This window comes from Molothrus aeneus, chromosome 15, assembly GCF_037042795.1.
Source record: "Molothrus aeneus isolate 106 chromosome 15, BPBGC_Maene_1.0, whole genome shotgun sequence".
Classification (NCBI taxonomy): domain Eukaryota; kingdom Metazoa; phylum Chordata; class Aves; order Passeriformes; family Icteridae; genus Molothrus; species Molothrus aeneus.
The window spans coordinates 473,615-493,776 of record NC_089660.1 but is presented as its reverse complement, the minus strand read 5'-3'; the positions used below and the strand labels follow the sequence as shown (position 1 = coordinate 493,776).

The 20,162-nt window shown below is 45.1% G+C and overlaps 1 protein-coding gene across 3 annotated transcripts in view; it reads left to right on the top strand.

Moving 5' to 3' along the window:
* The first annotated feature begins 657 nt into the window (after positions 1–657).
* The window catches only part of TCERG1 (transcription elongation regulator 1), a 28,925-nt gene continuing 9,420 nt past the window's right edge, over positions 658–20,162 (top strand). Inside the window, exons 1-13 of one of the 3 annotated variants that reach the window (XM_066559837.1) lie at positions 658–882; positions 3,277–3,429; positions 3,513–3,750; positions 6,281–6,523; positions 10,073–10,135; positions 11,377–11,574; positions 12,822–12,937; positions 14,043–14,128; positions 14,420–14,580; positions 15,365–15,431; positions 15,871–16,006; positions 17,800–17,889; positions 18,614–18,732. In XM_066559837.1, coding sequence (XP_066415934.1) covers positions 658–882; positions 3,277–3,429; positions 3,513–3,750; positions 6,281–6,523; positions 10,073–10,135; positions 11,377–11,574; positions 12,822–12,937; positions 14,043–14,128; positions 14,420–14,580; positions 15,365–15,431; positions 15,871–16,006; positions 17,800–17,889; positions 18,614–18,732 — 1,895 coding nt within the window. Of the gene's footprint in view, positions 883–3,276; positions 3,430–3,512; positions 3,751–6,280; positions 6,524–10,072; positions 10,136–11,376; positions 11,575–12,821; positions 12,938–14,039; positions 14,129–14,419; positions 14,581–15,364; positions 15,432–15,870; positions 16,007–17,799; positions 17,890–18,613; positions 18,733–20,162 lie in introns of all 3 variants that reach the window. The other 2 variants (XM_066559836.1, XM_066559838.1) reach the window with 2 other exon arrangements.

Genomic DNA, 20,162 nt, shown 5'->3' with positions numbered 1-20,162 from the left:
GACGGGCCCTGTTCCCGCTCGCCGGGCCGGGGCCGCTCCGGGGCGGGGGCCGGCGGGACGCGGACACACCGTGTCTGGCGTGGCCCTCCGTCTGACAACCTTGGGTTCTCTCGGCTCTGTTTCTCATGCGCCCGTGGTACCGCAGTGCGCTCAGGGGCGGGTGAAGCCGTCCCCGGGCCCCGGGGGAGCCGCTCCGAAGCCGTTCTGCCCGCTCCTGAAGGCCGAGGGCTCTCCGAGAGCCCGTGCGAGGGCCAGGCTCCGCCTGTAGGGACACCGAGTCCCCGGCAGCCCCTGGCAGAGCCGGCCCCGCCGGGCCCCGCCGGCTGCCGCGGCTCGGGACGCACCGGCAGCAGGAGCCGGAGCCCCGGCCGTGCTCGGGGAGCTCCGGCAGATAAGGAAGGATGCGCTTCCTAGGGGCTGCGTACCCCATCCCAGCTCCGGGTGTCCATTAACATGGGGGGAAATTCACAGTGAGGACTGATAACCCTGAATTGTGTAGCAGAAGTGCATCTTGAGATAGTTGCACAGTTGACTTCACCCACTAAACACGGCATGCTGTGCTCTGCTGTTGGTGCCGCCCGGGTTTCCCGGTCCCTGTCGCAGCGGTTTCCTCCCCGGCAGCAGCAGTGACCGTGTTCCCGTGCCTCTCTCCCCAGGATGGCTCAGCAGCAGGCGCTGCGGTTCCGCGGCCCCGCGCCGCCGCCCAGCGCGGTGCTGCGGGGCCCCCCGCCCCTCCTGCGGCCGCCCCCGCCCTTCGGCATGATGCGGGGCCCTCCTCCGCCGCCCCGGCCCCCCTTCGGCCGGCCCCCCTTCGACCCCAGCATGCCCCCGATGCCGCCGCCGGGGGGGATCCCCCCGCCCATGGGGCCTCCACACCTACAGGTAAGGAATTCTCCTGGGCTCGTTAAGTGGATTTAGGAATTTTTCGTTTGTGGAAAGTGGAAGTGTCCAGCTCTGGGCCCCTCAGTTTCAGGAAGCACATGGAGGTCTGGAGCGTGTCCAGAGAAGGGCAGTAAAGCTGGTGGAGAGTCTAGAACACAAGTTTGATGAGAGCAGCTGAAGGGTCTAGGGGGGCTCAGCCTGGACAAAAGGGGGCTCAGGGTGATGCTGGAGTCCCCATCCCTGGAGGTGTCCAGGGAACAATGGGACATGGCACTGGGCTGGGTGACAAGGTGGGCATTGGGCACAGGTTGGACTCAATGGGCTGGGAGGTCTTTTCCAATGTAATTGATTCTGTGATTGTGTGGAAATAGTATGAGAATGGAAATGGGTGAAGGAAACAGCAAGGCAAGATGAGTACACAGGGCTCAGGTGTGGTGTTACACTGCATACGTGTGGTGTGCAAATACAGTTTCTGCTCAGCTCCTCTGCTGCTAAATTGATGGATGCTTTAAGGTCTTGTGTCTGATTTTCTGAGGCCTGAACAGTTTGCAAGGGACAGCACCTTTGTGAATGAGAAATGGATTGTTTTAATTGCCTTGTGCTGATATTTAATTGCTTTGTGGAGGTGCCTTCCCATTAGGGCAGTGTCAGTGCTGTGTAGGCTGTGGGCAGGCTGAGGAGCTGAACGGTCCCATGTGCCATTATTGATTAAATCCACTATTTTAATTGCAGTTTGGAAAACCAAGCAGAGTTACTTTGGATCCCAGGCCTGGCTGTGGGTGTCTCCTGTGTTTGATTTCCACCCAGGGTGTGCTGCTGCTCCCGGCTGTCACGCAGGCCGTGAGCTCTGCAGCTCCTCAGCAGCACCAGCTGTGGCTGGGTGTGTGAGCTGGGCCGGGGTTCTGAGCTGGGCCGGGGTTCTGAGCTGGGCTGGCACTGAGCTGGGCCGGCACTGAGCTCTGCTTGGGGCTGGCTGCACTCCCTGCCCCGTGCCCGGCCAGACGGGATGGTGACAGCCCGAGGTCACAATGGGGGGAGCTGTGCTCAGGGCTCAGGCTGTGCTGGCACCCTGGCTGCACATCTGGCACCGAATGCCCACGTGGTTTTACTCCTGGACTGGGGAAAGGAGATGTAGCAGGTGGAAGGTGGGCTTCTTCTCATTGGATTCTTCATACAGTTGTAACGGCAAGAAAGAGGAAGCTCATGGTAAAGCAGGTGCAAGAGCTGTTGGGGAGGAACAAGGGAGAGAATGCAGGTTGCAGTTGAATTGAGAGCTTTTTTTGTTTGTGTAGAATGCCATCCATGCACTCTTGGCTTCCTTTTTTAGTAGTATTTAATGCAAATGATTGTTACTAGTTTGGCATGTGGATTTAAAGAGCGGTTTAAAACACCACCCTTAGGGCAGAAAGTTGGATCTCAGGGCAGCTCCCAACAGAAGCCAAGGACGTGGCAGCACTGGCAGCTGCCAGGGGTACAGCTGCAGTTGTGGGTGCAGCTTGTCACCGAGCCACCCCCTCCCTGTGGCACTGGAGCCCTGGGTGTCCCAGCACCAGGGCTCAGGGTGACACTCAGAGCTGGACTGATGGGGACAATTAGGGCAGCTGTAGGTGTTTGCAGAATAAGCCAGAGAACTCTGTGAGCTCTGCCATCTGTTTTACAGGAAAGTGTTCATTGTACTTGTTGCATATAGGGAATTTTGAACAGTCCAAGTAAATAAGTAAAATGAAAGAATTGAATGTACTTTGAATTCCAAACAGGTGTTCAGGCTTTCAGGTAACTGTGTGCAGGACAGGTCAGGATTTCTTATCATGCAATAATGAACATGTAATTTTGCCATATTTGTGTTTTAATTGGCACTAGCTAGAATTTTAGTTAGTGAGAAATTTAGGAGTGTAATGGATTTTAATTAAGCCCACTGCTCAGCTGTACTGACAAACTGGATGCTTACTTGTAATTTAGGTTTTTTTAACCTATCTTTCCTGGGAGAGCCGTCGAGTTTCTGGGATATTTGGTTCACAGATGGTGATGTCTGAGCAGCAGCTATTTGGGAACAGCTCTTCCATTCTTTCTCTTCCTTCCTTCCATTGAAATATTTTCTCCTTTCCAGGAGAGGACTTTTGGACTTTGACCACGTTTCTGTTCATTCCACCTTTTGTAGGTGCCTGGATGTTTGTATCTCAGAAGTGATGGCTTCAGCTGTTCTGCCATGGGTGGGGGGTTGGCAGGAAGCACATTCCCTGATCTGGGAGCACGGGATTGTTAGGGAAGCTTCCAAGCCTGGCACAGCTGTCCTTACTATTCGTGTAGTGTGTGCTGTTTCTCTAAGAAAGGAAAACTGCTTGATATGACATTGTTGTTATCATTATCATCATTATTGTTATTATATGCCTTTAGAGACCACCATTTATGCCTCCTCCCATGGGTAGCATGCCACCACCTCCTGGTATGATGTTCCCTCCAGGAATGCCGCCGGTCTCTGCGCCGGGAACACCAGCAATGCCCCCAGCTGAGGAAATCTGGGTAGAGAACAAAACTCCAGACGGGAAGGTGAGCTGGGTGCCGTGCTGTGAGCCCGGGGCAGGGCTGGGCTGTCCTGCAGTGAGCTGTGGCTCACAGGCCGCTCTCCCCAGGTCTATTTCTACAACGCACGCACGCGCGAGTCGGCGTGGAGCAAACCGGACGGGGTCAAGGTCATCCAGCAGTCAGAGCTGACGCCCATGCTGGCAGCCCAGGCCCAGGCCGTGGGGGCCTCCACCCCCACCACCAGCAGCCCTGCATCTGCAGCATCTCCATCCACCTCCTCCAGCACGCAGTCCTCCACCACCTCCACCACCACCACGGCCACCTCAGTGTCCCAGACCAACTCCAGTGAGTACCTGGGCATCTCGGCCTTGCCGTGGTGGGAGCTGGTGGTGGGGTTGCTGCATGGGGAATTGCTGCAGCAAAGCATGGGTATTCAGGACAAAGTTGTTTCAGCATGGAGTGTGATTTAAAGTACAGTGTTTAGTCCAGAAGAACCTTGCATGCAAACTTCTTTCTCCCCAGTCTCAAAGAATTCTTCAGGTCTTTGTAAATTTTTCTTCTGCTGTTATCACATCATCTCAGAGCTATTACACATCTATTTCCTTTCAACTACAGATAGAGCTAAATTGTTTTTAAAAGTGTTTCACAAGAAATGTTGATCTGACGTAGGAGTTTAGTTGTAGCAATTTCCTCGTTTTCTCCATGGCATCTGTTCCTGTAGGCTGGGTCTCAGAGCTGCTGCTCTGTGAGCATTGGTTGATTACAGAATAGAGTTTCTTTGTTGTATTAGTTTTATTAGCATTACTCCTCTGCCTAAGCCTTCTCAGTTCCTATTTTCTAGAGTTCCACAAAGAGGAAAAAAAAAGTCCTTGGAGCCATTTTTGTTCATTTGTGACCTTTGAATGATAGTCTGGAGATTACTGCTGCTTCCATGGACTGAGCCTTTGCTTCTAGGGGTTTTCCAAGTAAGGAAAGGGGACTGAATGATGCAGCATACACATAAATGCATGGCTGTGCACACACCAGCGTGGTTTGCAGTGCCCTTTGGCACCTGTGTGCTGCCCAGGTGCCTCAGTGTATGTGGATAGAGGTGTGTGTTAAGTACTGTGGGTCTGTTTGCTGTGAGTGTATCAGCAGCAAACGGTGAGCAAGGTCAGTCCCCGTGCCCAGAGCCAGGTGTGCAGGGCAAGGAGCAGCTCAGAGAATGTCCTGTCTTGCATGCAGGGCTACAGACAGGCACCATTGGTGCTGGCACTGGCACATTGGGCATTGTAGCTGCAGTGGCTCAGAGGTGTGCACTGAGCCAGGCCAGAGAGTGTGCAGGAGGTGAGCTGTTCCAACTCCTGCTGTGGGGTAGAGTTGCATCCTCTGGAATTCATCTTTTTCCTGTAACAGGCGAGACAAGTCAACTGAACTCGCCATTTAACCTGAACCTCAGAATCTCTGTGTAAAAGAGAGTCAAATTTAGGTAACCCTTCAATTCTGCTTTCATTAAAGCTGGAAGGAGGACACGTCACTAGAGTAGCAGAGAACTTGTATTGCTGAAAGCATTTTAGGGCTTCTGTTTAATTTGAAGGGTAACTCAGAATGGTGTTAATTTGCTGTGTTGAACTATGGTCTGCTCTAATTGTTGTGCTGAGTAACAAGTCAGGCGGGAGGTCAGTGTCAGCTCCTGAGCCAGTGGCAGGCTGGGGACAGCTAGTCATGCTTTGGGAGCAGCACTTTATGCACCTTCTCTGAAGTTGAATTTCCTGATGTTGAATGCTGACAATCTGTTCCACTTCTACCTGTTCTATCTGCTAAACTTTGTCTTTGCTTCCAAGAACTGTTACTGTTGGTGTCTGTGCCTAGGTGATGAAATTTTATAATTTGAAATAATTTTATAACTCTTAGACTTGACCTGTAAAAACAACCCTGGGACTTCTGGCTGAGCTTCATTCTTGCCTTGTACTGATTTGACCTAGGTCTTACAAATCACATACTGACTGTCTGCTCTGTTTCCCTAAATGTTAGGCACTGCTAAGAACTCTGAAACGCTTATCAAAAACCTTTATTTAAATATGCTAATGCTGGTATATTGTTTGGAATGTTTCTGGTAGTAATAGAAAATGCACGGTGTGCCCATTGGAATATGGCTGTAAATTGGTGTGGTTTCTTTATTTTTTTTCTTTTTCCCTTCACCTCTGCACCAAATCTTCCAGAGTGAGTTTGCAAGTTTAAGCAGACTTGTCTCAAGTTCCTGTTGGCCTATGCTGTGAGACTGTTTGCTCCCAATTAAAACAATTTGAAATTGAAACCAGTCATGCTGCAAGGATTATAGAACTGAAAGCCAGTTGTGTGTTTTCCAGCTGGGAGGTACTGAAGACTAAGAAAGTTCTTGCAGCTCTTAAAGAAAAGTATTTTCCTTTTCCTTACTTATTTACACATTTTTATTGCTATTTTCCTGCTCTGGGGGTGCAGCCCAGCATAGTTTAAGGCAGACTGCTGTCATGCACATGCTGCTGCTGTTAAAAGCAGAACCTGTGTTCGTGTAACACAAGGACAGCCTGTTGCCATTGGAAACTTGCTGTAATGTTCTGTTTCTGTGAACAGAATAGAACCTAATTTCAGCCCGCGTTTGTCCTTTAATACAGCCCTGCTTCTGCTGTAGAGACATGTTAAGTGTAAAGAATGGGACAAATTGAAATTGGAAATTGACTTTCTTTGTGAATATTTAATGTTCCAGAGAAGGCAAAGTATTTTTTGTCCAGGAATGTCTTCCTGCTGCTTATATCTGAGCATAGCTGCTGTGTACCGGGAAACAGAGCGCCAGTATGTTTGCAGCAGTATATTGCAGTGTCTAAGATACAAGGTGTTCTTTGTGTTTTTTTATCAGCACCTACCACACAAGACCAGACCCCGAGTTCGGGTGTTTCAGTTGCCACACCATCAGTCAGTGTTTCAACCTCTGCTCCTTCTGCTACACCTGTGCAGACTGTACCCCAGCCAGTCCCACAGACATTGCCTCCTGCAGTTCCTCATGCAGTACCTCAACCAACTGCAGCAATTCCTGCTTTTCCACCAGTAATGGTACCTCCATTTCGTGTCCCCCTTCCTGGCATGCCTATTCCACTTCCAGGTAAATTGGCAAACTGTAATTGTCTTGTCTGCTACATGTCCATGTTGTCAGTTGTTTGCACTCATGTGTCCACTGTGTACAGAACTTGCCTGGATCCTCTCCTCAGAGTATCTCTGAAAGAATTCAGGGTTAGCAGACAGACTTTTTAATTAACAAAGAACATATATTTTTGAGCACTATATTTTACTAGCTGCAATATTGCTTTAATTTTTTTCTACTTACTTGATTTAGATCTGAAGTTCTTGTGCATAAATATTCACTAGGACATGGATGAGCAGGAGGAATTGCCATGGAAATCATGACCCCAGTAATATAAGGTGTTCCCAGTTCTCTTAGGCTGCAGCCATTGGGTAGGATGCCAAGTGTTAAGGTGTGACCTGAGGACCATAATGAGACATTTAGGGTGCCAGTGTATTGTTACTCACAGGCTTTAGGTTTAAAGAACATAAACAAGGAATCTTAGATGGCAGCACACTTCTTCTGGATAGATCATAGTTGCTTAAATTTTTATGAAATATTTAAATACATAAGGAAGGAATTTTAGGCTGGCAAAGTGTTGGACTCGCAGCCTGTAGTTGTTGCAGAGGCCTCCCAGGAGATCACTAATGACACCTAGCACTTACACACCACCTTTCATTTGCACAAATACCACTGAGTTCCTGTTCTGATACAAAATTGATGTGTTTCAGTGCACAGAGGCACTAAGCATACACCAGGAACTGATGACTGTGTCTTGCAGAGGGAGGTAGGAGACTGCAGTTGTATTGGATCCAAGTTAGTTTCAGATTTGAAAAGACAAAAGAAGCAGCTCTGAGTAGCATCTTCATGTTTCTGACTGTACAAGCTGAGTGAGGTGGCTTTGCTGCTGTCCTCCTAATGCAGCCACCCAGTGGATGTGGAGGGAGGCCTTCACCTCTCCACTGAATTGCATGGATGAAAAGTAACCCTTCAGAAAAGTAGCCCTTCACTCCTTTGATGAGAGAAAAAAGCCTGAAAGCAGTTAAAGTGCTGACTAGAAGAGAGCACCAGCTTTTAGCTGCCTCTGCTTTTAGAATAGTCTTCTAAAATAACTGGGCAAAGCTACTTTAATCTGTATTGGCCTGAAAAAGAAATTGCAGTGTAGTACTCTTTGGATTAAACCAGGAAACAAATACTATTCTGAATGTGATATTCCAGGCTGAACAACAAATGAATAAAGGCTAGGAGAAAGAAGTCTGTTTATTGATGAGGTTTGCAGGAATAATAAAAACAGTTAAGCCTTAAAGATGATCAGCTGAGTGCTCTCAACTGCCATTTCTAACCTTGCCAGCAAGGGACCAGCATGGAATAAAGGGCCCTTACACACTGTGAGGGATATGATCTATGCAGGTGTGACCTGTGGGGTAAAATGGGATGGTCAGGACAGTGTAGAAATGTGCCAGTGGAAATGGAGATTCTGGGTGTATGCCCACGTTGGGCTTTATTGTGAGCTCTCACCCAAGAAAGTTTTGGGAGTAAAAGAGCAAAGACAGAGTAGGAACATCAATCTCCTGAAACTCATTTTTAAGAATTCTTTTTTTCAGCACTTCCCTGGTAAGAGGTCTTTGCTCTGACCATTTTTTCCTGTGAGCTGGGCTGCAGGTGGAACCCATAGCATGTAGGAAGGACACCTGGCTTCCACTAGTGGGTCTGATTTGTCAGTTTGCTTAGTTACAGAATGAAGTCTGTCAGCTTCTTTCAGCTAATTTTGACTTGAGTTGGTTGGGATGGTTTCTAAGCACTGTAAAAGAAAAGGAAAACTGTAAAATATTTTCAATAACAAGAAACAGAAGAGAAGTCAAATTACTTCAAGACAGTATCAGGTGAAGTCAGAAGGTCATGTGAAGGTTAGGCTGTAGATGTCTGGGGCTTTCAACACCAGGTGTGATACCAGCCAGAGGATTTGAAGTCACAGGGACAGAGCTGAACAATACCAGTGTCAGGTGATTTCAAAGTTAATCTCTGTGTTAAACTGTAGTAAGAAGGAGAAATGGAAGAGTTTGTTAGTGATATCTCATAATCTCAGATCTTAAAAAGTAAGTCTGCTTTCTCTCAATTCCTATGTTTTAAGTCAGTTTTATGTTTGGGAATGACCTTGGCAGCAGAAACAGCTTGGGTGTTTGCTCAGTCTAATCTGTGCTGCAGCATCCCTAACTCCAGCAATCCCCAGATAGTGTTATTTGTACTGACTCATGTTGGAGACATGCTGTAACTTCCTTAACAAAACGAATTTTCAGGTCCATTGTCAAGTATATTACATGACCACCCTTCCAGTTTAGGCAAACACTTCAATCAGTGCTGTTTGAGTTGATGTTTTCATGTCTCAGTTCAATACATTTAAAAAGAAAACTAGTTGCAATTCTCTCATTGAAATTATTTTTTAAAAACATTACAATTCTGTCTTCTCACGAATTTATTTTCAAATAATTGGCAGTATTTATGTATGCTCTGCATACTAGATCTCTAATGACCAAATCCAGAGACTACTTTGGTTTAAACAGGGGTTTAATTTCACTTTCCACTGTAGCATTTCCCACCTCACATGATGAATTTGAACTTTTGAAGGGAAGTGTTTCAGTTTCTGAGCATCCAGACTGGACCAGCCAGAGAGCACTTCTACAGTTGCCTTCTACACCCAAAATGGAGGTTTTGGAAATGCATTCCCCTCGGCCTTGTCTGATTTCCCACTGATTTTGATCTGATCAAAGAGGATGAGCTGCTTGCCTTTTTGTGCCTTTTTGTGCCATTTCTAACTCAGCTGGAGAGCTGGAGAGCAGACCAGTGCATGGTGCCACCTCTTTCAGGGCAAGTTTTGGCTTTTAAAGCATTTTCAGCTCATGCCACTCTTGATAATGAAAAATAAAGGAAATGTCCCTGACCTAGTGCAGCTCTGTGTACCTCTGTCTGCAGCTTCATTGCTTTGATTTCTTTTACTCCCTCTCTTTCACCTCCAGCCTTGATGCAGTGACCCTCCTACCCTCAGCTTTCCCTCTGGGTTGCACTTGGCTGTCCAGCCTGCCCTGCTTTGCTGCTCTGACTAGTTCAGACCTGTCCTTCTACCCTTACTCTGCTCTCTTAACTCAGCAGCAGACTGGGAACCTCAAAGCCCGTTTTGTTGTGCTGCTGCTCCCCACAGGTCTGTCCCAGCAGAGGCTGCCTGTGGAAGCAGCCCCATTGTGGGATATTTTCTTGTGGTGCTGCCCTACAAGGGGAGCCGCATTCCCCCTTGGATGAACTTAAACCCCTGAGTCTTCACCGAAATACATTTTTTCTTTTTAATGACATCCCAATAACTTGCTAAGCAGCTGGTTTAACATAGGCAGAGACTGTTGCTGCAGGTTAAAATTAGTTTTATATTTGATCTGGCATAAAACGTTGAAGCAAAAGTAATTCCCATTATCTTGCTGGAAGGCTTCTCCTCTGCCAGCTGCAAATGGCATTCCAAATTGTGGCAGGAAGTCAGTCCGTAGCAGCCCGTGGTAGCTGACGTCCCATGGCAGCTTTCCAACATGCTTCCTATCCGTTTTGCAGGTGTAGCAATGATGCAAATAGTCAGCTGCCCGTATGTAAAGACAGTCGCTACCACCAAGACCGGTAATTTCCAAACCCATCCTAGTTCGTTTTGTCTGTAAGTTGGCATGGTAGTGAATGTGGTTGTTTCTTTTATTTCTTTATTTGCTTCCCCACTTCAATGATTACATATACTTTATTTTCAAAACCAGTATAAATGAAATATCGTACTTGGTCAGGAGATAACTTCCCCAAATAACTGTTAGTGTCAGCTTATTCTGTACCCAAACTCCCATACAGTTTTCTGTAACCATTGAGTTCTGTAATGACTGTGACTCTCATGCCCATACTTAGTTCCTAGTTTCTTGTGTGAATTTTTGTTTTCCTGCTCCACATGTGCAGTGGCTGGCTGTGCTCGCATGTTGTGTGCGTGTCTGTGTGTCTGAGTGTGAACTTTCATATTTCAATTGTGGATTTACAAATACTCACTCACTGAGAACACGTTACGGCAGTGTGCAATGTGTGATTTCCGTTATTTAAAGTGAGACTTCCTCAGTGTTAAAGGCTCAAATTTATGATCTTGAAGTTCCAATCCTATCCAATTGGTTGTTCTAGAACTTGCCATTCCAAATCTATTCATTATCCTCAGTTTGTTGGGATGAGTAGAGAGATAATAGGACACTGCAGCATTCTGTCTTTCTTATCTTTGGATATTTACTTGCCATTTTGCTTTAGGATTTCAATAAAATGTTTTTTTTTTTTCAATCAGTTTCCAGTATTAAACAAACCCAACAATCTGATAGTGTTTCATTCTCATCAGGTTTTATACAAGGCTATGAATTAATGCCAGTATTTAAGATTTATCAGAGTTCTGTTCTATGTTCTATGGCTCAAATTCAATCCACTCTTGCCTTTTTTAAGAGCAATAGGAATATCTTGTACACCGGCAGCATAATTAAGCTGTGGAGTACACTTAACCCCAATTATTTGCTGCAGGCATCTGATAAAGACTTTTCTAATAAATAGAGAACCTTATTTTAAAATAATAGAATAAATGCCTAAAAGCTAACAAGCTTTGTGCTTTGCAAAATTAAACAAATTAATTAAAATCCAATTTGCCTGGGAGTGGGCATTACTGATTGCAGAACACGGGAAAGAAATTTGGTAACAATGCCTTGCTTTCCAATTTAATTTTGAAACCAGTCCTTCTGTTTCATTCTCTGGGTTGGATATTTGTGAGTTAAGTCAGTACCGTGCTAGGTGTTGGTGCTTAGGCCCTGCATGGCCACTCACTGTCCCCTTCCTTGTTCCTTTTCCCTGCCCAGGAGTGCTGCCGGGCATGGCGCCCCCCATCGTGCCCATGATCCACCCGCAGGTGGCCATCGCCGCCTCCCCCGCCTCCCTGGCCGGAGCCGCCGTCTCCGAGTGGACAGAGTACAAGACAGCAGATGGGAAGACCTACTACTACAACAACAGGACTCTGGAGTCCACGTGGGAAAAACCCCAAGAGCTGAAGGAGAAAGGTACTTTGGGTGATTTTACTAAGCTTTGTACTGGGAGCGTGGCTCAGACCGCCAGTGGTTGTGTTGGAAAGTGTGAGCGGTGTATTTCTAATCCCTGATCTCCCTTGAGAACACTTTGGAGTTCTGATTATAAGGATCCATAAGAGTTGGTCTTCAGTCTGAAAGTTGCAGCATGTTTCCCACTGTACTGTGGGAGTGTTTGGTTCTAGAGTTGCTCCCAGATCTTGTGCCTAGGGCCAGTGCGTGTTCCTGTGCCAGCAGAAAGTGAGTACCTCCCCTGCACACATGCTGGAGAAGGTTCCAGTTGCAGACAGAAAGTGAGGGGAATTGAGGGGAAAAGTCAGTTGTACCAAGGGCTGTAGACTAGGACAAAATGAAGATCATTGTGCTGAATTTCAGATCTTGAAAAACTAAATATAAATAAAGTATATAAAGATAAAGTATAAATAGATTTGGAGTATGAAGTAAAATAATGTCACCTCCCCCTGTCCACATCTCTACATTGTGTTCATGTAAATGCACGTTAGATCCATGGGTGGATACAATTGCTCTTGTATAATAAATAAGGAGGAAGGGGGAAAAGTCCTGTGGCTCTTACTATGTTCATAAAGTGTTTTAAGAAAGCAAATCCAAACAGTTGTGCCTTTTATTGTCTCCTGAATTTTTAGTTACAAGAAGTCTTTGTTTAGACAAATGCAGGACACTTACACTGCTGGTTCAATTAATGCCCATCTTCCTAATGAATCAGGTTAAATAGTAGGTCTTTTTACTGAGATGACAGTATCTGAGACAGCAAATACTAATTTTGCTGAGAGAATATTATATGTTCTATACTTTTTGTAAATTAAAAAATTGTGTGCAGAGAAATTCCCGGGTGGTTCTGCATTGATATTTATTTGGTTTTGTCCACAGCATTTAAAATGTGAAAGTGGTCTTCAGTGTTCACTGTTGGTTGAGAATTATTATTGGTTTAGCATTTCTGTTAGTAGCCTCTAGCCAGCCTTTTAGTGTAATAGCTGCATCATGATATTTCATTTTCCAGTACCAAGTAGTATCTTGGCACAGGAGATAACTACAACTTCACAAGCAGACACTGTAAAGCCCAAAAGAGACAGAAAGTGGTGAGAATATATTGAAAAGAGGCTTTGGGTTTGTATTGTATTTGGAAAATTATACCGATAAAAAGAAAATTGTCATGGTTCTGTAGTTGTTGCTTAATACTCAAGAAGATTCTTACCTTTATTTAGAAAAAATGGAGGAGAAGGTCAAAGAGCCAATTAAAGAACCCTCAGAGGAGCCTTTACCAATGGAGACAGAAGAAGAAGAGTCTAAAGAAGAACCTATAAAAGAACTGATAAAGGAGGTAAAAGGCCTTGAACCCAAAAGCCAGTTTGAAGTCTCACATCTCTCAGCTGTGGCTGCATCTTAGCCCAGGCAGGTTGTCAGGAGCCATGGTTACTAATTCAAGTTCTTAAATTCCTGAGGGGATTTGAAAGCCTCCATTTTTGGATTCGGATCTTTCTTTCTTTTGTTAATGTTTTTATGTAAGGAGAAAAGGACTTTCAAAAGAAACATACATAATATGTCAGTTAAGAAGTTAGTAAGAGCATGGGAGAGAGGTTAGCTTTTTACACAAGGTGTGGTGTTCTCTGACTGATTTTGTGGTACTCAGAAAATGGAACTTGTCCTGAATGTTTGAAATACTTAATATTGAATCGTTTTTTTCTCTATTTCTTTGCTTCATTATTTTTAGCAGTTTGACACAAAGCTCACATGTTCACCCTGTGCTGTAACTGCTAAGTTTAGGCTGTTAGGAGCACGTGTCCTAGAAAGGGCTGTAGTGTTTCCAGTAAACAAAAGTAACTTTTCCTTTTGGAGGCATATCGCTGTGCTAAACAGCATAGTTTTTGAGGATACTAAAGGGTGTTTAAATAAAATTAAAGCTTTTATCCTGATTTCTGTGAACTTCAATGTAGTTTAATAGGCAAAACCACAGAATTCAGTTACTGGATTTTGCTGCCAAGCCACCCTGTTTATTTCTGAGGTAGTTACCAGTTTGCTGATTTCTGCTACAGAGGTTATTTCAGGTTTTCACTGTTTCCTACTGTGTGTCTCATTATCAAACAAACAAATTTTATGAATAAATGAAAATTCCTTTGTCAGAAAATGCACCCTTACACCTGTATCCAGGCCCTGCTAGATTTCCAGGATTCATGCAGATCTAGGAAAGTATTTAAGTAAGGTTTTGTCAAAGTCAAAAGTTAATTAAATGCTTAGAGGTTTTGGAGTTTAGATTTTTGGAATAGCAGCTGCTGTTGCAGTTCCAGTGCTTCTGTTCTAGGCATGGATGAAGTGTCATTGTAAGCTGCTCGTCAGCATGGTTTCAGTAAAACAAGTTGGTTACTGTGTAATAAATAATTAGCCAGCTGGCATTGCCTGATCCTCAAACCTGTTTTTTCCTTGAGGAGCCAAAAGAGGAAGAAATGACAGAGGAAGAGAAGGCAGCTCAGAAGGCCAAGCCAGTGGCCACCACCCCCATTCCGGGCACCCCGTGGTAGGTAACTGCTGCTGTTGCTGGGGAGTTGGAGCAGGTTACAGTGTGTGGAGAGCGTGTTCTTAGTGTGCTGCATTTTTAATATCTCAGCTTCAAATCCAGTCACTGCATTTTCAAATCTGGCAGCAGAGAAAAGCAGCAGTTCAGGGTCAGAGCTGGGCAGCAGGAATGTCTGGCAGCTGTGCACTCAGTGGAAGCTGGGTCTGTGTGTGTGACCATGGTGCTGCAGGCTGTGAGCACGCAGCAGGTCCCAGTGGGTGAGGGTAATCCAAGCCTTCCTTCCATCCCCAGGTGTGTGGTGTGGACTGGTGATGAACGTGTGTTCTTCTACAACCCCACCACACGGCTGTCCATGTGGGACCGACCCGACGACCTCATCGGAAGAGCTGATGTGGACAAAATCATCCAAGAGCCTCCTCACAAAAAGGGAATGGACGAAGGAAAAAAGCTTAGTAAGAGCAGTCTTATTGCCTTCTTAGGAAGCGTAAATGCAACTTAATACTTTGCTTTCCAAAGCTTGTAAAGTTTAAATAAGTGACAGAAACGTAAAGATCTACTGAAAAGGTGTATAAATGTGAAATGCAGATTGTGGAGTCTTTTTGGGAAAAGATAGCCTGTTGAAGAAAGTAGATACTAACAAGGTTAATTGTTTTGCTAAATGCCAACAGGTTGAAAAACCCCACAGTTTTTATTGACCAAAAAAAAAGGGATTGTGTTTGTTTTATAAGAAAGAGACAAGAAAAGAATAATCATAATGTACGAATGGGCTCTTACAGAAGATGAGTTAACTTTGAGATTATCAGTTGGAAAAGAGTTTGGAAATAGCTGCTGAGAGAGAACATTCAAAAGGCTGCTGAGATGAGATTTCTCTCTGGCCTGAGTTCTAGGAAATGGTCCTGGCATGACATGTTGGCTTTGTAGTTGGAGGAGAGCAAAGTGCATGTAATCAGGTAGATCCAAGTGTGCTTCATTAGACTGTTAAGCCCGAGTTGTTTTCCCCTAAAAATAAGAGCTCAGTGTTTGTAATTTTAAATTTCAAGTTGGCTAAAGTCCACTGGTCCTGTCCCCAAATGCCCATAGTGTGACTCTGACAGTGACTGAGAACCGTGTGTCTTCTCCCTTTGTCAGAACACAATTGCTGCACATGTTGTCCTTGGTTTGTGCATGAGGTTTCACTCATGAGTATAAAAATTTTCATCAATATAAAACTTAAAGTCTTACTGAAATCTGTTACAGTTAGAGAAGAGCATGAAGCTGCAGAGGAAGCAAATGAAGATGAGCCTATTAAAATAAAAAAGCGCAAGTAAGTTTTTGCTTTTTCGATACCAAGTGATCTGTGTGGTAAAATAACTGAAGTTTGTTACTTGAGCCATGTATGTTGTGTCCAGCAGAGTATAATTGGAATGGAGAGGGTTGGTGAAAAGAGTCATCAGCTTTCTGCTGCTCAGCAGATCAGGTATTTGATATTTTCCTGAGATAGTTGAAACCTGTGCAGAGAGTAAATAGCGTATGTTTTGGAAGTCATTTGAAATGGAAATGGCACTTAAGTTACTTGGAATACCTTGGCTCCTGAGCTCTGGGTGTGAAACTATTCATGTCCACCTCTGAGAATGGCTTTTGTGGATTACAAGCCTGTTCTTCTGGTATGGTCAGTGATATCTGCCCTGTCCTGGTGTGGTTCAGGTTCTGACCTTTAGGGCTGACATTTTACTTCTCAACTCACACCTTTTGGTTTTTTTCAGGAAAGATGATATCAAAGACATTGATTCTGAGAAGGAGGCTGCTATGGAGGCTGAGATCAAAGCTGCTCGAGAGAGAGCCATCGTCCCGCTGGAGGCTCGGATGAAGCAGTTCAAGGACATGCTGCTGGAAAGAGGGGTCAGCAACCTGTGTGTGTGTGTGAGGGAGAGAGGGAGGCTCAGAGCAGAACTCTGTGTGTGTGAGGGAGAGAGGGAGGCTCAGAGCAGAACTGTGTGTGTGTGAGGGAGAGAGGGAGGCTCAGAGCAGAACTCTGTGTGTGTGTGTGTGTGTGTGTGTGTGAGGAGGGAGAGAGGGAGGCTCAGAGCAGAACTCTGTGTGTGTGTGTCTGTGTGTGTGTGAGGAGGGAGAGAGGGAGGCTCAGAGCAGAACTCTGTGTGTGTGTGTGAGGGAGAGAGGGAGGCTCAGAGCAGAACTCTGTGTGTGTGTGAGGGAGAGAGGGAGGCTCAGAGCAGAACTCTGTGTGTGTGTGTGTGTGTGTGAGGAGGGAGAGAGGGAGGCTCAGAGCAGAACTCTGTGTGTGTGTGAGGAGGGAGAGAGGGAGGCTCAGAGCAGAACTCTGTGTGTGTGTGAGGGAGAGAGGGAGGCTCAGAGCAGAACTCTGTGTGTGTGTGTGTGTGTGTGAGGAGGGAGAGAGGGAGGCTCAGAGCAGAACTCTGTGTGTGTGTGTGAGGAGGGAGAGAGGGAGGCTCAGAGCAGAACTCTGTGTGTGTGTGTGTGAGGGAGAGAGGGAGGCTCAGAGCAGAACTGTGTGTGTGTGTGAGGGAGAGAGGGAGGCTCAGAGCAGAACTGTGTGTGTGTGAGGAGGGAGAGAGGGAGGCTCACAGCAGAACTCTGTGTGTGTGTGAGGAGGGAGAGAGGGAGGCTCACAGCAGAACTCTGTGTGTGTGAGGGAGAGAGGGAGGCTCACAGCAGAACTGTGTGTGTGTGTGTGAGGGAGAGAGGGAGGCTCAGAGCAGAACTCTGTGTGTGTGTGTGTGAGGAGGGGAGAGAGGGAGGCTCAGAGCAGAACTCTGTGTGTGTGTGAGGAGGGAGAGAGGGAGGCTCAGAGCAGAACTCTGTGTGTGTGTGAGGGAGAGAGGGAGGCTCAGAGCAGAACTGTGTGTGTGTGTGTGTGTGTGTGAGGGAGAGAGGGAGGCTCAGAGCAGAACTGTGTGTGTGTGTGTTTGTGTGTGTGTGTGTGAGGAGGGGAGAGAGGGAGGCTCATGCAGAGCCTCCTGAGTTCTTGGTGAATTCCAAACCTGTGACACTTTGTGTACAGAAACTATCTCATCCTTCCTCTGATCAATGAATGGTCTTGGTACAAAACTCCAGATTTCAAAGAAACTTACAATTACAGCAAAGATTTTGTAATTGAAATGACAGAGTCAAGACAGATAATTTCCTCCCCCCCATCCTGTTTTTTTCCCAAATTAAGTAATTACATAAGTGGAAATTGCCATTGAAGATGAATAGGACACATAGAGTGGACATGTCCTTAATGGTTTTGGAAATGTTCTACTGAGACTTCCACTCTAGTCTGTACAGACTTATCCTTAAATGGGAGACTCTTTGCTTTTAGTTAACTAAAGAAATGTACTTGATGCCAATCAATTTTGATAAATTAAACTAGTTGAATATAAATTTGGATAGTAACTGAAAAATGGAAGTGGTTCCAGCTGCCTATGGAACACAGCTTCTCAAGGCTTTCTTTCAATATACATTTTTAAGGTCACACAGCAGTAATGTGTATTATTCTTTAGAAGTTTTCAGAGGAAATTGATGTTGAAACTTTCTATGACAGCCTCTGTCATCTATTAGTGATGAGAACTGCAGGATGAGTTTGGTTCCCTCTTTTCCTCACATCTTAGTGTTTTCAAGGAAAACTCTACCACTTCTGTATAGTTTGTATATTCATCTTCATTTAATTAAAGGTCTCTGCCTTTTCAACATGGGAGAAAGAGCTGCACAAGATCGTTTTTGATCCTCGTTACTTGCTGCTCAACCCAAAAGAAAGGAAACAGGTAAAAAAGTTAAATTCACTTCCCATCCAGACACAGCTACTACAGGTTTATCTGAATCCTCAGTCTTTGTTTCTGCAAACCTTTCAGACTAATAAGTGCTGCAAGGGATTTTTATCATGATTAGGGTTTGCCTGGAAATGGAAGAAACCAGCAAGGGAAAGTGTTGATAGTTGCTTTATTTCCTGTGGTTGGAAGGTCTCATATTTTGACACAGTGGAAGTGGTATGTCTACAGAGCACTGCTGAAACCTGAATGAAATAGTGAGAGTCATCAGTATCTTGTCAAAGTATTGGCATAATAAGTAATCTAGCTATTTTCTTTTAAAAAAGTGTTTGGGGGGAAATCTAAAGTGCATTTTTATTGTTCAGCAAGTTCTCACTTCAGCAGCTTTTCTTCAAGTGAATGTAGGGAAATGGAAAGCTTCAAGAACATGGGAAGTGTCTGAAACATGGGACCCAGGAAAATGTTAACTGGAATGTGTAAGGAACTTCTTCCCAGGTCTCAGATGGTGTGTTAGGTACAGCACCCTGCATGTGCAGCAGCTTGGATCAATTCCATATTGAAATGCAAAGTGTCTCTAAGACTTCTGCCTCCTCTGTGTTGATTCTGTGGTGAGAGGAAAGGAAACAAGAGCGAAGGAAAGAAGTGGGACTTTTCCTCCCTTATCCCTAGAGCTTCTGTGTGTCACTTGTGTGTTTGCTGTGGGTGACTGGTGTTTCTGTAGGTGTTTGATCAGTATGTGAAAACCCGAGCAGAGGAAGAGCGCAAGGAGAAGAAAAATAAAATAATGCAGGCCAAGGAGGATTTCAAGAAAATGATGGAAGAAGCAAAGATTAATCCAAGGTAGGAGTTTCTTTGTGGTTCATGTGCATAAGCTCTACTAGGATGCAGCGTGTTGGGTGGTATTGGGTTGATTAATCTTTTCAAAATGGGCAAAGAGGAGAAAAATCATGAGATATTGTTGAAATCTTCCTTTGTTTGCTTGTATTCACCTAATCCATAAAAAAATAGAACTTGTGATTGACATATTTCAAGTTGAAGAAATACCCAGCATGCTCCCTGGATTGTGAGAACCTCCTCGGATCCACCACAAGTTTCTTTAATAACTCAGTTTCTTCTTAATAAGTCTTTGAGAAGTACTAGGGAGGTTTCTTGGGCTTGGAGGGGGCTGGAGGGATGTTTTTCTTGTTACAAACGATGTCAATGATGATGTGATAAAATGTTCTGGTTGCTTTAATAGAGCACTGATTACACCCCCTCACATTCAGACCACTGGCAGCAGTAAGAGCGAGGGGATGACAGTGAATGTACATTCAAGATTTCACTGCTGGCATTATTTGTTTCACAGCTTCCGCACATAGAGGTCATGAGATTCATGCTTATGTCACCAGATAAGCTCCAAACCGTCCTCTTTCAGCATCTCTTGGCTCATCTGGCATTAATTCTTTCCCAGTGAAATAACAGCTCATTTGTTTCACTTCAGCTCAGTTTTTTTCAGTGACTCATTTTGTAAATTTGGTGACGGTGCTGTGGTAACTTTTGAATTGCTTCAGATCTGACTAATAACTCAGTAGTAGGCTGGAAGGCTGGAGGCATGGAAATGCCTTAAGAAACAGTTATGTTAGCTTTAACATCCTCAGCTTTCAGCATATCTTCAGCATGTCGTGTTGGGACTGATTCTTTACCTGATTATGGGCTGGGGCGGGAAAGAGAATTCCAGCTGAAATACTGTCTTGTTTAATCTTATCCTTTGTCTTCTGGTTTCAGTGTTTGTCTAAAGATATTGCTGTACTTCTGTGAGTGCCAGACTGGTTTTTTATCATCTCAGTCCAACATGCTCAAGAGTTTGTGTTCCACTTCACTTGAGCAGCTCTTGTTCTTCAATCTAGCTGTACATTCACTTTCTAATCCTTTTGAATAAGCTACCAAATTCTCTTCTTGTTTCAATTTACCCTACAGCAACAGTAGGCTGGATTTTCCAAGTCTAATTATTTCCATGCTGTGATGAAAACATTCGTATGATTATAAGTGTCTCACGTATTCTTGGGGCCAGATTTGCATCAGAGCTTGGAAAAAGCACAGTAGTGATTTTTTTCCGAGGTAAGTGGCAGTAATGTACCTACTGCACAGGTTGGAATCTGGCCCTGGAGGTGAGAGAATGGTCAGGGAAACGCTGTGGGATGAGGGGTTGAAAGCCCAGTGTTGCTGCCTCTGCCCAGAGTGTTTGAAGGGGATTCAGCCCTGTTGGTTTTAGCTCAGGCTCTGCAATGTGC